Raw genomic sequence first — 15832 nt, forward strand, 5'->3', positions numbered from 1 at the left:
CTGTCCCCTGGCACGCTGCGTCTCTGCGGCTGGTGTGACCCTGTGGACAGGGAAATACTCCCCTGCTCTGGGACAGGAACAGCTTGGGCTAAAGGTACATCAGATAGCGGGCTCTGCTGATTGCCTATCAGTTGTTCTCAGGAAAAGAAAGCACCGAGAGCCACTCGGTTTTCTTTTAGGCATTTTCCCCGGGTGGTGAGGGCTGGGGGCAGTGAGTTGCTCCAGCCCAGAAGGAGCAAGGAGCTGCCCCTACCCGGCGGAGGCATGGTGGCAGCGTGAGGGCGGCAGCACACGGGCCCGGCACTGGAAGATGTCGTGCAGAGAGCCCTCTGCCATGGAGGGGGGCGGCAGCGATGGGCAGGCTGGTGAGGTGAAGGCTTTGGCACAGCCTCCCAGCAGTATCAGTGTGCGGGGGGTCTCCTACACCGTCAGGTAGGACTGGGGAGGGTGGCAGGGGGAGCCCCCAGCTGCTGGGAGCTGCCCTGACCTGGGGATGGAGGGGAGAGGGGCAGGGACAGGTGGGCTGCGGGCTTGGCTTCAGCCTAGTGAAGACTGGCGGCCATTTTAGGACCACCCGCCTCATGGTGCTGAGCCGCCGCCTCAGGGTGGGGTGGGCAGCTCGGAGGAGGCAGAGCAGGTCTCTTCTCCAGAGCCAGGAGTTTTTCTTCAAATGTATTTGAAGAAGATGCTGTAAAGTATATTTCCTGTGCTTGTGTGCTTCACGCAAAGCTTTTTACATACATCTTCGGTGTTTCTTCCTTTCTGATGTTTGTTTTCCAAGAGAGCGTGTTGGCCCCTGGTGGAATGTGCCTTTGTACCATAAAAAATGGACTCGGCAAATACTTAAAGATGTTTCATTTCACATAGAGAGTGGCCAGATCATGGGGATTTTAGGAAATTCTGGTAAGTTGTTTTTGTACCTTAAAAGAATAAAATCAGAGTTAATACTAGTGACTTCCACGGTAGCCTGAATGTGACTGAGGTCTGTGCTTTAAATAATGAAATTGCAATTGCTTTTAACCCTTGCATTGCGAAAACATGACACTTGTTTTCAGAGTTCTATCTTCTGTCATCTAACTGGCAATTATAACTTCAGTAAGATATTAGGTTACCTCTTAACCCAAATGGTCCACTATAAAGTGTGAATTTCTGTGAAGTAAATGCTAATTCACACACACACGTTCTAGGTTTCCATTTACTTCCCTATTTCTTTAACGTTATTAAGGAAAAAAGATTTGTTCTCATGTCTTCATTGAAGTGAGGCTATCACACTTGGGATTGCAAAATTCATCTCATCATATGATTAATTTCTTTTGTTTGAAAGGATCTGGGAAAACAACACTTTTAGATGCAATATCAGGAAGACTGGGACATAAAGACAGTTTCTTTGGAGAAGTATATGTGAATGGCCGTCATCTGAAGAAGGAACAGTTTAGAGACTGCTTCTCTTATGTACCACAGGTTAATCTCCTCATTTGTTTCTGTATACTATACTTCCTCCTGTGTATTAAAAAAAAAAAGGGGGGGAAAAAGGAAAGTGAAAGTTGCTATTGTAATGCACTATTGTATTCTGACTACAGTTTTGCAATTTCAGTAGTGAATGAACGTGTGTGAGCAAAAGCAGTATCTTAATTCCTACTGAACTAACTCCTGCTTCCTTCATCTCTTTTCAGAATGATGCTTTGCTAAGCTTCCTCACCATACAAGAGTCTCTGACCTACACAGCTTTACTCGCTCTTCAGAAATGCTCCAACAGTGTCATCAAAAAGAAGGTCTGTATATTATCATCTTCCACCAAAAATGCAGACATGACATCATGTAATGCTTTCACTGACTGTTTTATGTTTAAGAGGTTTCCTGATCTTTATTCTGCGGCTGAGTAATCCTCCTTCTCCTGAGCCAGGAGTAGAACACGGACCCCTCAGCCCTAAGCACTTCCACAGGGAGCTTGTGGTGATGCCTTGGGGAACAGCCAATATGATGGCACAAAACTCTTCAGCCCAAAGCTGCAGCAGTTAACTGCTGCCCGATGTGCTGCCATAATATAGCATACAGAGTTCAGCTCCTCGTTGGCATCTAGGAGACACGTGCCTCTCTGGGGAGCTTGAGGCCATGCATGCTGGCGAGTCTCATGAACAGCAGAGATGTCTTTGGCACTATTCTGGCTCCTTAGGTGCTCTCTCACTAACCAGGGCAGCCCTGAAAAGCACTACTAAGCTCCTTACAAGCTGCCTTCTCCATAAAACAGGTGTGTTTCTGATCTACTAGAGGGCTCTTTTGGGCCTCTGTTGAGAGTAAAGATTAGATGTGCCTAATCAAAGGCACTAGCTTTCTGTCTTCTCCCTTCACCTGTCTTCCATTCAGTATTTCATACTGCACCCAAATTGATTTGCCTTTCTGCTCCCTTATTGTGGAAGCAAGACCAGCACATTATGTTTAATAGCATAGCTTCTGGCACCACCTCCAAAATGCTCTTCTCTTAATGTCAACTGAAGCTAAAATTCTACTCATTTTAGAATAAATAGAAATGAAAATGCATTTTAAACACTAATTGAAATACTGTATTAAAAATAATCAAATTGAAATGAGACCAAGTACCTTCCAACTAGAATGGATAAAAGCAGCATATTGGGAAAGTCTTAGCTTAAAATTATGCCTTTTTTCATTATTTTTTTTCTCCCTGAGTATCTGAGTTGGACAGTAATTAGTCTTTCTAAATTGTAATTATTTTTCAGGTAGATGCAGTTATGGCTGAGCTGAGTCTTAGCCACATTGCTGACAAAATAATTGGAAGCCATATTTTTGTAGGAATTTCTGGAGGTGAGAGGCGTCGTGTTTCAATTGCAGCCCAGCTATTACAAGATCCAAGTAAGTACCCCTGTGTGGATTTTCGGAGTAAAGCAGAGCAGTGTCACTTTCTGCACCTGCTATGGACTTTCATAAACCACTTCAAAATCCAAAAGCAATTTTGTTCTATAATTCAGCAAAAGCTAGTCTAGCAATAACGGAGAAGGGTGAGCAGTAATTCAGGTCTGCCATTAATCTATTAGTTGGTCTTGGAAATCAGTGAATTTTAAAATCTTAGGGACTGAACTTACGTTTAGACCTGCACTTATCCATTTTACCTCTTTCTGGGCTCCCTCTTCCCATGTACGAAATGTTGGTTGGTGTGTTGATTGATGGTTTATTGAACCAATTAGAGCTGTACATAAGCAAGCACTGAGTTTTGCAGTGGAGTAGCTGTCATTGAGCCACATATGTGTGAGTGTCACATAAATGCCAAAGTCAAAAAGACAGCGCATGAACTTTGCTCACTTGGAATGTATACAAACAAAACAGAGTAAATTGCTCAAGAGAATAATAGCCCTCATGTTGTATTGCTCTTGTTAAGAATCCAAATATTGATGCATACCATGCTCTCGATGTGGTTGTAGTTTTACTGTAAAGAAAACCAAGTCAGATGAATGAAAAAGCAGAGTAAGAGTGAGTAGGATTAGCCATGGGAAACAGCATTGTAAATTGCATCAGTTTTAACATGGTTTCTTAAAGGTGCTAGAATCTTGCAGAGCCAATGTATACCACCCATTTCTTGGACTCCAGAGACCTTACAGCACTGCAGATGCACTAGGACTGCACACCAGGCAGGAGGGAGAATGTAGATTCCCCAGGCACTGTGTGCTACTGGTGATTCCTGGACAGTTCACTGGGGGCATTCATTGCTCACTAAGCTCATGTTACAATAATCCTGTGTAAATAAACCTGTAAGTTCTCCTTCCTCCTCTTTAAACCCTAACTGAAGTTGAGCTGCCCTCTTCCGTACTTTATCTTATCTGTGTGAAAACAATCGATTTGACTGTAACTATTACCCTTCCATGTGCAATAAAATGATAAAGAAAATGAAGTTAAAAATCACCACTGCTCTCATTTATAGAATTATATGTGCCATATTTTAATATAACTCTTAATTTGCTCACAATTAATTCACTATGTATATATATCTTTAATTAAGATGACAACTTCAGGTTAACTCTGTCAGTTATATTTACATTTGTATACATGATGAATTTTATCTTAGAAGCAGGTGTAGACATTAAATCTGTTTTGGTAATTTTCTAATTTCACCTGAACATAGGAAAAAAAAAAAAAAAAAAGTTTATGCTATGATCTTGCTGTAGTTCTTTGTCCTTATTCCTAGTAGCTGAAACTGAACCACTGAAGCTAACTACAGATGAAATATCAAGTCACAATAATAACTGTGCCTGCTCTGCTTACACATGGAACTTCACATGTAAAGCAATTTCTACAGTATTGGTCATACTAGCTTGAAATGCAGAAGCCATAACATTTGCTCTCTGTTTGCCTGAGTTTTAATGCTTTTTCTTGTTGCTCCACAGAGGTCATGCTACTTGATGAACCAACAACAGGGCTGGATTGCCTGACTGCAAACCAGATTGTCTCGCTGCTCTCAGAGCTTGCACACAAAGACAGGATTGTGATTATTACAATTCATCAGCCTCGCTCAGAACTCTTCAGGGTAAATTACATCTACTTGTTACTTTCTCTTTTACTAGCTTTTTTGTACTTAAGTTCTTTTGGGGATAAAAGCACAAGGTCTGGTATAGTTGCCTCAAAAAGCTCCTTTACTTCCTCCCTGTGTAAATTCAGCCTTGTCTTTTAACCTTGCAGCACTGGCCTTCTGCCACTTGCAGGGTGTGCTAGGACATACGCTGCTCTGTGCCAATAGTGCAGATGCTGACTGTGCACGTAACGTTTGTGATAGGAAGCTATCCAAATAAAAAGTACTGGGAGAAGTCATGTAAATCCCCCAGGTGTGCTGGCACTTTAAAAACTAGCACTTTATCAATACGTATTGCTATCTCAGTAATGCTTGCAGCTCAAGACAGAAGAGTGACAGTGGATTTAAAGTGGCCCTGGTGCTTTGGGAATATGGGCTGGTCACAGCTGGCGGGAACCCTGTCCTGGCAAACATACACCCAAACGACAGTGCTGTTGAAGTCCTTAAGCATTTCAGGATAATCTTCCCAGAATTTGGGGGATTGTGCAGGTAGAGGCTATTAAATGCCAAACGAGGTCAGTCAGTAAGTGAAGGTGCAGTGAGAAGTGAAGTCCCCAGGTCTCACTTCTGTTTGTGGATTACCTCTGTACACTGCTGGCTCTGATCATTTTGAGAATCACTAGTTTTAAGAGCTTACACATGTGTCATCTTGCATAACCATTAAGAGGAGTGACGGAAAGGACAAACTTCCTTTGACAGAAATATACTAAGGAAGTTTGAATGTGTCAAAACTACTTTGCCTGTCAAAGCATTTTTCTTACCAAGACAAAGCTGTACTCAAGCATTAATGTACTTCTTCTCGGTACGTGTTGCTACAATGCTAATTTGCCCCCACAGTTATTTGACAAAATAGCCATCATGAGCTTTGGAGAAATGGTTTTCTGTGGGAACCCTATGGAAATGATCACATTTTTTAGCAACTGTGGCTATTCGTGTCCTGAACAATCAAATCCTTTTGACTTCTATGGTAAGTCTATCTAAGTTGCTTTGGTAAGAATATGGGCTTTCTTCAGACAAACAAGTTGTTTTCTTCTCCAAGTTAAAGTTCTTTTTCCAGAGATAGAAGTGTGTTTGAATTTTTCTCTGACTTTATAATTGTGCTCAGCTCAAAGGAGAGAGAGAGATGGGCCCATGGTCATCCATATGTCCACAGACAACATAAAAACAACACAAGTTTGCAGTAGGACTGAAAGACTGCAGAAATGAGTTAATTACCAATAAAAAGGGAATCTCATCTTCATGAAACCTGTGAGCTCCTGATAGCATCTCCCTATGGCTGTCCATTGGACGTAAGAATACCAATTTCATCCCCAAACTGTGGGAAGTCTCGTGCTCTCACAGACTTTCATAATGCCAAGCAACTGAACATGGTTGTTACATGGAGGGAAAGGTAGAAAAAAAATATAGGATGACCAAGGGATGAATTTCCAGACATTCACTGTTTGAGATTTTAGAAAGTTTGGGGAGTTTCTAGTACTAGGGTGAACTACTGGAGCTGAATGTATGGATGCTTCAGGAGGTAATGATAGCAAGCTGTTTGCAATTTTTTTATTTTTTTTTAACCAATTCAGGATCAAAAAATGTCTGCAAGAGATTTTGAAAATGAGGCTTGGTTACACTGCAGGGCATCTGAGTACCTGATCGAGTGCAAAAATGTTTGAAGAACATGTGAACGTCTTTTTGTGTGTGTCTCTGCACATGTACGTGTGTGAGTGCTGACTAGTTTGTAGGCTGACTTCTAACAACACAGCTGAACAATAAGCAGAGAATTTGACCAATGCAAAAAAAAAAATGTGTTCAGAAACAGCACATTGAGAGGAGGCAGTGTTTTTCTATTGTCAGGATGGCATCCTAACTAAATTCAGAGAGAAGAGAGGATGGTTGTTGACATGACGTTGGAATGGGATGAAGCTGAAAATACTGGTGTGACAGTGAGGATAATTTTGTCTTCATGAATTTGAATAGTCTTGAAATGCATAGATGATTTGAGATTTAGACCCACATTTAAAACAGCTTGGTAAAGAAAGTACTGCATTCTTCAAATGTCAACCTTTGAATGTGACAAGAAAAGGAAAAAATACAGTTTAGAGCAAAGAATCATCAGAATATTTAGTCTTTGGAAAATTGGTAGTTTATATTTTTTGTGTGATTTAATGATGTGAATGAAGGGACAGATTCTGATATCATTTACACCAAAAGTAGAGGAAAATAAGATCTGATGTATTGAGCATGGATTATATTGTTGAAAAGCTGCACATTGTAAAAGTGCAATTGCATGATAGACGTTAGATATCTGGTCCAGAAGTGAAGTCTTCAGTTTATGCTGACCATTGAATAAAATTATGCTAAATTCCAGCTTTCAGAACACCAGGGAAGTGTTCATAATCTTAATTTGGGTTCTGAGCACAAATTAAGACTCTTGGACAAGGGCTACAGATACCCTTTGCTTTTGTATTTTGAAGTTGAGCATAACACTAAAACTGAAATCTAAGGATGATACAAACCTTAAAAACAGGTAACTGTGTACAGCTATTCCCGAGAACAACAGTCTGGTTTTTGAAATGTCAAATAATTCATTGCTATTAGGGTTAAGGAAGATGTTCACTACATTTTTGCACTACTGATGAATCCACATGACTTGTACGAATAGCATGCATAAAGTTCCCATCTGCCAAGAAGAGTTGCTGGTGTCAGGAAATAGGGATCGATGGATTTATCAGAAAGGGATATTAATGCCATGAAGTATTCACAGTTCATAAATATGTTCCATGGCAGCAAGTAATATTTTCTTTGGCTTGTGCTGAGCCTGCTAGGGGCACTTGGCCTGCACAACGTCTTCTAACTTCATGTTAACATGCAGTGAAGTGTCTTTGCAGAATGAGCTCAGACTAACTGAAAAATAAAGCTCCAGGGTTATGGAGGAGCAGGCAGAAGACACAGCAGAATCAGGGAGCTGTATCAGAGTATGAACACCTGAGAGAGACGTGACCACAAAGCCGTCTTTTCATCCACATCATTGCTCACCCTCCGCTGGGGATCTGTCTCATTCTCAGCAGCAGTAGTGCTTCACGGGTAGCACAGCTCTGTGCTGTGCAAGGAGAACACTAAAGGGCTGACCAGCACCCTGCTAAGTCCTTGCAGTCCCAGACACAGAACCCCACACCTTGAAGGTCCTACAGGAGCCCCAAAACATGGAGATGGCTGCACAGTCATTCAGTCACACTGCTTCAAACAGAAGGGAGGAGTGAAATAAACTTCACCTCTTGCAAGAGGGGAATAGCTAAGAATGGAAAGCGATGTGTATATATAGTAAAAATGTTGTAAATTTACAGTGGATCTGACTTCTGTGGACACCCGAAGCAAGGAACGTGAACTTGAAACCTACAGTAGGGTTCAGGTAATCACATCAGCCTACAAAAACTCAGAGATCTTTAGCAGAGTACTGGAAGCCATTGAAAGGACAAGGTGTATGAAAGATCGGCCACCTATACCATTCAAAAACAAAGACTCACCCGGTGCCTTCTCCAAATTATGGATTCTTTTCCGGTAAGACTTTTGTTTTGTTTTTTAAAGAATATTCCTTTGCTTTGTTTTCCTTACCCACTAATCTCTCAGGCTTTTTCCCTGTTTGTGTAAATGCACTTTCTTGGTATTTTGGTCTACCACTTCACTTGCCTATTTTCTTCATACTCCTTTTTTCAGGGACATACTGCATGTAAGATTTTTTCAAAGCTAAATATCCTACCAACATGTGGTCAGTCATAGCTAACAAGTATTTTGTTATTGTTTCATTTGCAGGAGGATAACAAGAAATTTCTCCAGAGATAAGATGGGCATCATCATGCGTCTCCTCCAGAATCTTCTGTTTGGCTTGTTTGTAGCATTTTTCCTTCTCAGACTAAGGACTGACATGAGAGAAGGAGCAGTGCAGGACCGTATGGGGCTTATCTACCAGTGCGTGAGTGCCCCCCCCTACACAGGGCTGCTCAATGCTGTTGCCCTTTGTGAGTTTCCGTCCTCTGTTCTGTGCAGCAGCAGGTATTGCTGCTGCTATTTTGTAACTAGGAATAAGTATTTTTGCAGATTAAAAAGATCGTTTAAAGGATCCTTACAGTTTTAGGTAATGTCAGAGTTGATGCAGAAGCATGAAATTTAAAAGTGAAGTTTCTGCAAGCTTTGCTATGCAGAAAAAGATGAGTGCATGAGAGAAGCTCCAGGTTCACTGCACTGAAGGAAGGAATATGCTCTCATCCCTGCCTCTCCCTTTTTACAGCTGTGGAGGTGTGTGTGGAGGTGCTGTCATGAACTATGCAGGAACTTGCCTGCATGTAGCACTGTAAAGGCAGGACAATGTCTAGGTTTAAAGTTTACCATCTTAAGTAAGATCAAATCCAAAGACACGTAGTAAGGGTGGAAGTACAAGGCAGCTTTGACAGCAAGCAGGGATAATTAAATTTAAGACTATTATGTGGTGATTATGTTTTTATTAGAGGGTGTTTCTCTTAGAGCTACTATAGATTAGTCACACAAAGACCAACAGTAGTTTTTATTTACAGCCCTAGAAACTGTTCTGCTCATGTAGGGAACATAGACTTCTGTCATTTTTGCTAGAAAAAAAGTTTTGTTTCTTAATTCAATGAGGATTTATTTCTTATGTATTTAATTATATTTAATCCAGTTCCACCTTTACGTGCTATCAGTGACCAAGAAAGTAAAGATGGCTTGTACAAGAAGTGGCAAATGCTTTTAGCTTATATACTGCACTTCCTGCCCTTCAGTGTCATCAGCGTGGCAATCTTCAGCATCTTTATATACTGGTAAGCACTTGTTGCACCTGTTGGATTGTTGTTTTCTTGTTATTAATTTCAGTTCCCTTGTCAGCAGTAGGCCTCCTGGTGTGGCTTCATGCTGTTGTCTCTCAGAATCATTCAGATCATTACAGAGAAAGTTTAAGGAAAGTTGATGTGATTTTAACTTCTCTTTTTCAGGCAGTGCTAAGACTAGGTGTACATTTCTAGTAGGAGGTGTTAAATAAGATCAGGGACTTAAGCAGCCCTTAAGATTTACCAGTCGTGCCAAAGGCCAGCTGAGCACTGCTGGGGTATTTGCAGTAAGGCTTGGTGTTGCAGGTAGGTCACACTCTGAATGCACACACGCAAAGTTTCACATTTCCTTGAGTGTTTGGGATTTACCTACAGCATATGTTTGTGATAAGATCCAGAATCCTCTCTTCCACTCTCCAAAGAAAAGCACAAAAGTGGATTTCTGGTACTGAGAGAAAGGATTTGATAGTAAAATTGCTTCCCCCTGTACATTAATTTCCTCACATCATTGTGAAATATAGCACAGAATTTGGTGATGAAATATTTTATCCTTTAATTGTTTCACCTGTCAGATAGGCCTGGTGTTCTTCATTCTTGTTCCGTTCATTTCCCCCCTTCTGCTTGCTTATTCTGAATTTAATACAGTCCACGGTTGCTATAGTAAGGTAATAGCAAGGTAGCGAGGGACCCATTTCTGTCCTTTGGTCTTTTTCTGAGTTGTTTTCCTCACTGTGAAAGGAGCGGGGTGTACTGCACTAGAGCTTATTTCTGTTTTCAAGTGGCAGCTGATGTCTGCAAAATGAGTTTGGTGACTTCATGCCTGCTGGTTTCCCCGGTCACACCACGGAGCTCGAATCCAGCGGGCTGTAGCATGAGACTTGGTAGCCTTGGCAGTGCTAGGCTAACGGCTGGGCCTGATCATCTTCCAGATCTTTCCCAGCCTGAGTGATCCTGTGACTCTAATCACAGAGTGACAGTCGGCGGTAGAGCAGGTAGCAGCCACTGGCAGGCTTGGTGGTACACGAGCACGGTGCCCATGAGCATCACGAGCCTCTGCTTGCCACTTAATCCTTACCAGACAGGAAATTCGTATGGCCACACTTTCCCCTTGTGCTTTGGTAGCTTCAGCCACAATCAGCAGTAAAGCGTAAAGCTCTTGGTTCTAGTTAGCAGGAAATAGTTACTGCTGTTAGCCTGTGCGTGTCTCTGCGGTCTTGTAGTTGTTTGAAAGCCATCAGTAAGCGAAGTGTCAGAGTGACTTCGTAGTGCCCTTAGGCCTCTAAGGGCTGGCGGTTCCTGTGGAATTCTGAAGATTGGACCTGCACAGGTCCAAACTCTGCTCAACTAACTTTTGAGAGGCTTTTATAGCCTCTGGTGTGCATATTTACAAGCCATTTTGTCTCTGAGTTTGTGTATGCAGGCACATAAAGGCAGAACCGAACTCTTACCTGATCAGGCACATGACAGGTCCGGCCAAGACCAAGTACAGCCACTTCTGCATGGCAGTCAACTAAACACACGCTATTTGTGCATTTTCCCAGCGAAGGATGCCTCTGGGAAATGCACCAACAGTTTATGTTGTCCTACCCTTCTATTGCTGTGATTTTTTTTTTCTTCTGCTTCTATTCCTGCCCTGATTTACTAGCCCGGATCTGCATAGCTCATAGTAAGCAGTATTGGAGCACTTCAGAAAAGGTGATACTTTAATGCTAGGACTTTGGAGAGCTGCTCCTTCTGTACCAAGCTGTGATTAGAGGTTGTTAAATACCCGCTCGCTCAGTGACTGTTTAATACTTGAAGAGTCCATGTTCAGCCACCTATTTATAATAGCGATTATTTCAGTGTTACATGCAAAAAATGCTACAGAAAAGACTGTGAGAAAATTAATAGTTCTATTTTAAGATCATGGTTCAAGCATGGTGCATTATAAAAAAGACAGAAGGCCCTGAGCAATGAAGATGAAAAAGTAGTGTTGAATACCTGCCTGTTAGCTAAGCAGAGTATGCAGTACGAACCTAGAACAAGGCAATTTTGGTGTGAGGTATTGTGAAAAATGATTAGTAATATGGCACCATATAATAAAAGGTTTTGTCATCTGTCACATATGCTACAAGGCTGAATTGAGTTTGCCAAGCAATTGCTGGCTTTTCCTAACTTTTTACTCCTTAGCACAAATTGGGCGTGGTGGTACATTTCCTTAATTAATTGAGGGAAAAGGTAGGAACAGCGTGTTGTTTATTCAAGAGTGTACGAATCTGGAGGAAGTTGCATTTGGATGAATTACAAGGGTGCTGAATTCAATTAGCTTTCCTTTTGATTAGGATGAACGTATCCATTTTTACGTTTGCAAGGACAGTATCAGAAGTACAAAATTCCCTCTTAATTATCTGCATAAAGATGTTCTTTTCAAATGTGATTTACATAAATAACTTAAGCGTATAGACTGTGAAGGTGGGCCGATGTTAGTTTAAATGATCTTTAAAGCCATGGTGGTTATCTTGAAATAATACAGATTTCTCCTAGTTACATCTTTATACATGTACACCCCGTTTTAATCTAGATGGAGAAAACCTAATGTGTCTGCACACATGAAATTAAGGCATGTCCTTCCTGTTAAGGCTCCAAAGAACGTGCAAGGAGCTAAGGGATAAACGGTTCACTTAATGTACTGTGATTGAAAAAATTAATAAAGCCAAAAATAGTGGTTACATTTCAAGTCTGGTACCAAACCCATGTTTTTAAAATTTTCTTCTGTTCATTTTTTTGTACAGGACCGTAGGGTTGTATCCTGATGCTTTCAGATTTGGAATTTTCTTTGCTGTTGTCTTTGCATGTCATGTGATTGGTGAACTACTAACGCTCGTAATGCTTGGTGTGGTTCAAAACCCAAATATAGTCCAAAGTGGAGTGGTGCTGCTTAACTCAGCAGGTGTGATAGTGGGAACAGGACTTGTAAGGTAAGAAAAAGTTTTATTTATGGTGTTATTGTTAAAATAGTCTACCTATAAAGGAGTTTCTTGAACAATCTGTGTTGCTTAAGTGCAATCATGCATAGGTAGCAAGGGAACAAAAGTGCTGCTTTTATCTTCAAAAGAAGAACTATCTAATCACGTTAGATGTTGTACTAAATACAAATGCACACATAAATAATAGCTTTACATATCAGCAAAGATACTAAAATGTTTATTTTTTTCACTGTCTTATTTTGGAAATAAATGGGAGATAAAACTGAGCAATTCAAATCAGACAGCTCAGCTGAATACTTTCGGTAATGCCAACATGATTCCCTGAAATGCTGTCCATTTTAAAGGATTCTTCAAAAAAAAAATCTTCTGGAGCTTTCAGTAACAGTATTTAGTAACAGGTACTAAATACTGGAATTATGGTTTTAGGAAAAAAAAAGGTTTTTCTCAGTTATCTTAGTAGTGTTCTTCTGCAGTCTAGTCATTATAAATTTCAGACTTTTTTTTCTGTGTAAAGTCAACAACATAAAAATGTTAAATCAATAATTAGTTTTATAAGTAGGAAGGAACATTAAAATTCGCTTGCTGCATTACTGTGCATATACATGTTTTAGCATGGTACATGAACTTTGACGAGTTTTCCCCTTGCACATCAGCATTGAAACTATCATTTCTTTGAGAAACATCTCAGAATAAACATATTAGTGAAATGTGTGCTTCAGATGCCTAAAAAATATGATATGCTCAACTGAGCCCTTTCCAATGAAAATGAAATAAGCTTAACAATACATGGCATTAGGTTGTCCTCAAGAAAAGCATGAGTCTTCACAAAGCTGATGACGGCTGTTCACAGATCTCAGCTAATACTTGTTTATCAAATAAAACTAGGTTGATATCCAATTAATGTGGCCCCTACCTAATTTCAGGAATATATATGTTTCTAATAACAAGACAGTTATTCCTGTTACTGTAGTTTTTTAACTTTTAAAAATAACGTGTTTTTTTTTTTTTTTTTTAAGTATTAGCCATGTCTTCGTTGTAAAGTGAGGCCAGAAACCACTCTAATTAATATTGTGAATCTCTGTGATAATTAAACTTCATATACAGTGAGATATATTAAAAATGGCATTTGTTGTTGTTTTATTTGTTTAATTATAAAAAGTCTTGCAAACTTCTAGGTGCCAGAATTGCCCAGTCTTGTTGAATAATAATATTTCTAAATGTTCACAGTCTACTTCTCTTCATATTCTTCTTTGCTTTATTACTGTGTCCAGTGACTTGATGCTCAGCCTTTTTTAGTTTTGAAGATAGAATGAGGGGGTGGTGGTTCCAAATGTAGGAACAGGGTAGTGTTTATATTAGTTCTTCTCATTTTCAGTTTATCTCTGCAAAATGAATATCAAAAACTTCACAGAATTATTTGTGACTGCCCATAAACAACTTAGGACAGAATTCTATGACACTGCACAGTGTCATAAAGACAGAGACAACCTTTGTTGCTGTCCCCCCATTTAGCACTAAGACAGACTTTGTTTGAAAACCCTTCATGTACAGCCAAGAAGTCTTGCTGTAACAGCCAATAACCAAAGTTAAGAGATTGTTTTCATTTGGGGCAGAACTGGCTCTTGGAATGTAGCAAAAGACAATTTAACTTCTCTGTTTCTTATAGGACCATAGAAGAAATGCCACCACCTTTTAAAATACTCAGTTACCTTACCTTTCAAAAATACAGCAGTGAGATTCTTGTAGTCAATGAATTTTATGGCTTAAGCTTCACCTGTGGTAAGTGTGCAATAAAAAAAAATCTTTAAGACTAATGTAAATAATTTTAATGAGATGTTGAGGCTTATCTTCCTTCTGCAACCAATAAAAGTATCCTGATAGCTTAAAGATTTAGACGTGTTAGCTGTTTAAAAAAAAATCAGCGATTAGTAAAGACTTACTAAAACTCGGTATCTGCAAGCTAGAGAAATATTTGACTACTTTTTTTTCAACTATTTCTCATTCTTTCAGTTGTTTTTTTTTTTTTAAATATTTTTCTTCTTTGTATGTTATTTTATTCCCCTTTGAGTTGATTTAGAAAGTAAACTTGGCAGCCTGCTATGTGCTTATCACAACTATTACACATAGAGTATCAACAGAATTATGCAATGCAGGATCAAAGATTGGTGAAGGGAGCAGTTTAGGAAACACCTGAGCACATTTTTCCTCTAATTCTAGTGAAGCTTCAGTTCAAATGTGTTTTACCACAGCAAATACTGAGCGGCTTAGATCTCTGTCAGGTTGTGCTTTGCTGTTTGTGAGCAAGATAAGTGGCACAACATTAGAATCAGGTTGGAGATCAGAAGGATGATGTGAATCCATCACCAGCAGTAAACTTACAGCTCTGGGCCTGCCCTAAGCTGTACTGGGCTTTGTAGCCAGGTGTCTGTGCTTCTCTCCAAGCAGAGACACATTCCATATTCTTTATCCACTCGCTGTTCGTCATCAATCTCTCCTGTTCTCTTCACTATAAGAGGGCAGGTGGCACCTGTTTGATTATGACCATGCAAACACCTGTTAGAAAAAGGCTCCATGCCTTTGGTAGTGACCATCAGCAGCTGATGGTTAATGTACTTGAAAAGCCATAGATCTTTTACTTAGTATGAACAAAACAGAAAGCTCCTAGTGAACCCTTGTTCATTTCTTCAAAAAAATAAGGCAGAGATTAACTGCAGAAACATATGGATTCTCTTACACCCAAAGAGTGGGACCTATAGCTATGAGCAGTAGTTCATTACAATAACGTTAAGGCTAGCTACATTACATGTAAGAGCTAGATACTGGAGCCTGAGTTTTAATTTTACCAATTAACCTACTGAAGGAATTAATTTTTTCTTTTGACAGGGGGAGTCAACAGTTCTACAAGTAATTCTGCATGTATATTCTCCCATGGCATGCAGTTCATTGACAAAACCTTTCCTGGTGCATTGTCCCGGTTCACAATGGATTTCTTGTTGCTCTATGCTTTTGTACCAGTACTTGCTGTTATAGCAATCCTGAGCTTCAAAATAAGAGACAGAATTATTAGCAGGCAGTGAAAAAAGGTAGTAGGTCTGACAATATGTAATTTAAATTTTACTTTCTTAATTTCATTATAGTTGAAGTCTTGATTTGCTGGATTGTAGATTTCAGAATTTAAATGACCAAACATAAAAAAACAAAAAACAAACCACATTCATCTTCTCTTGTTTGTACTAACTGGATGCTTTCCATCTTGAAAAACAAGCTTCTCTTAAGAAGGTGAATGACTTCATGCTATTCCTTGTACCTCACTCCTAAATTAGCCATATCAACAGTATTATATGTTTGAAAAGGCTTTTGAATTTAATTTAGTCTGATGATGTTGTCATTTTTAGCAATATATCTCACTGGTGCTCTAATTCTTTCCCCAATTTTGTTGTTGTTATTTTTGTTTTAACCATTACCAA

The 15832-nt window shown here is 39.8% G+C and overlaps 1 protein-coding gene across 2 annotated transcripts; it reads left to right on the forward strand.

Annotated features, from left to right (window-relative positions):
- The first annotated feature begins 52 nt into the window (after window positions 1-52).
- ABCG5 (ATP binding cassette subfamily G member 5) lies at window positions 53-15728 on the forward strand. Of its 2 annotated transcripts, none has more exons than XM_082755831.1 (13): window positions 53-94; window positions 782-903; window positions 1325-1461; window positions 1674-1772; window positions 2736-2868; window positions 4395-4534; window positions 5414-5543; window positions 7909-8122; window positions 8375-8580; window positions 9255-9393; window positions 12171-12356; window positions 14032-14144; window positions 15249-15728. In XM_082755831.1, the coding sequence occupies exons 2-13, from the start codon at window positions 882-884 to the stop codon at window positions 15440-15442; spliced, it is 1713 nt and encodes a 570-aa protein (XP_082611957.1). In that variant the 5' UTR covers window positions 53-94; window positions 782-881; the 3' UTR covers window positions 15443-15728. The 2 variants fall into 2 exon arrangements, with proteins under 2 accessions (XP_082611957.1, XP_082611956.1); XM_082755830.1 differs by lacking the exon at window positions 53-94 and adding an exon at window positions 179-432.
- The last annotated feature ends 104 nt before the right edge of the window (window positions 15729-15832 follow it).

The sequence above is a fragment of the Aythya marila genome, assembly GCF_965140915.1.
Source record: "Aythya marila genome assembly, chromosome: 3".
NCBI classification, from domain to species: Eukaryota; Metazoa; Chordata; class Aves; order Anseriformes; family Anatidae; genus Aythya; species Aythya marila.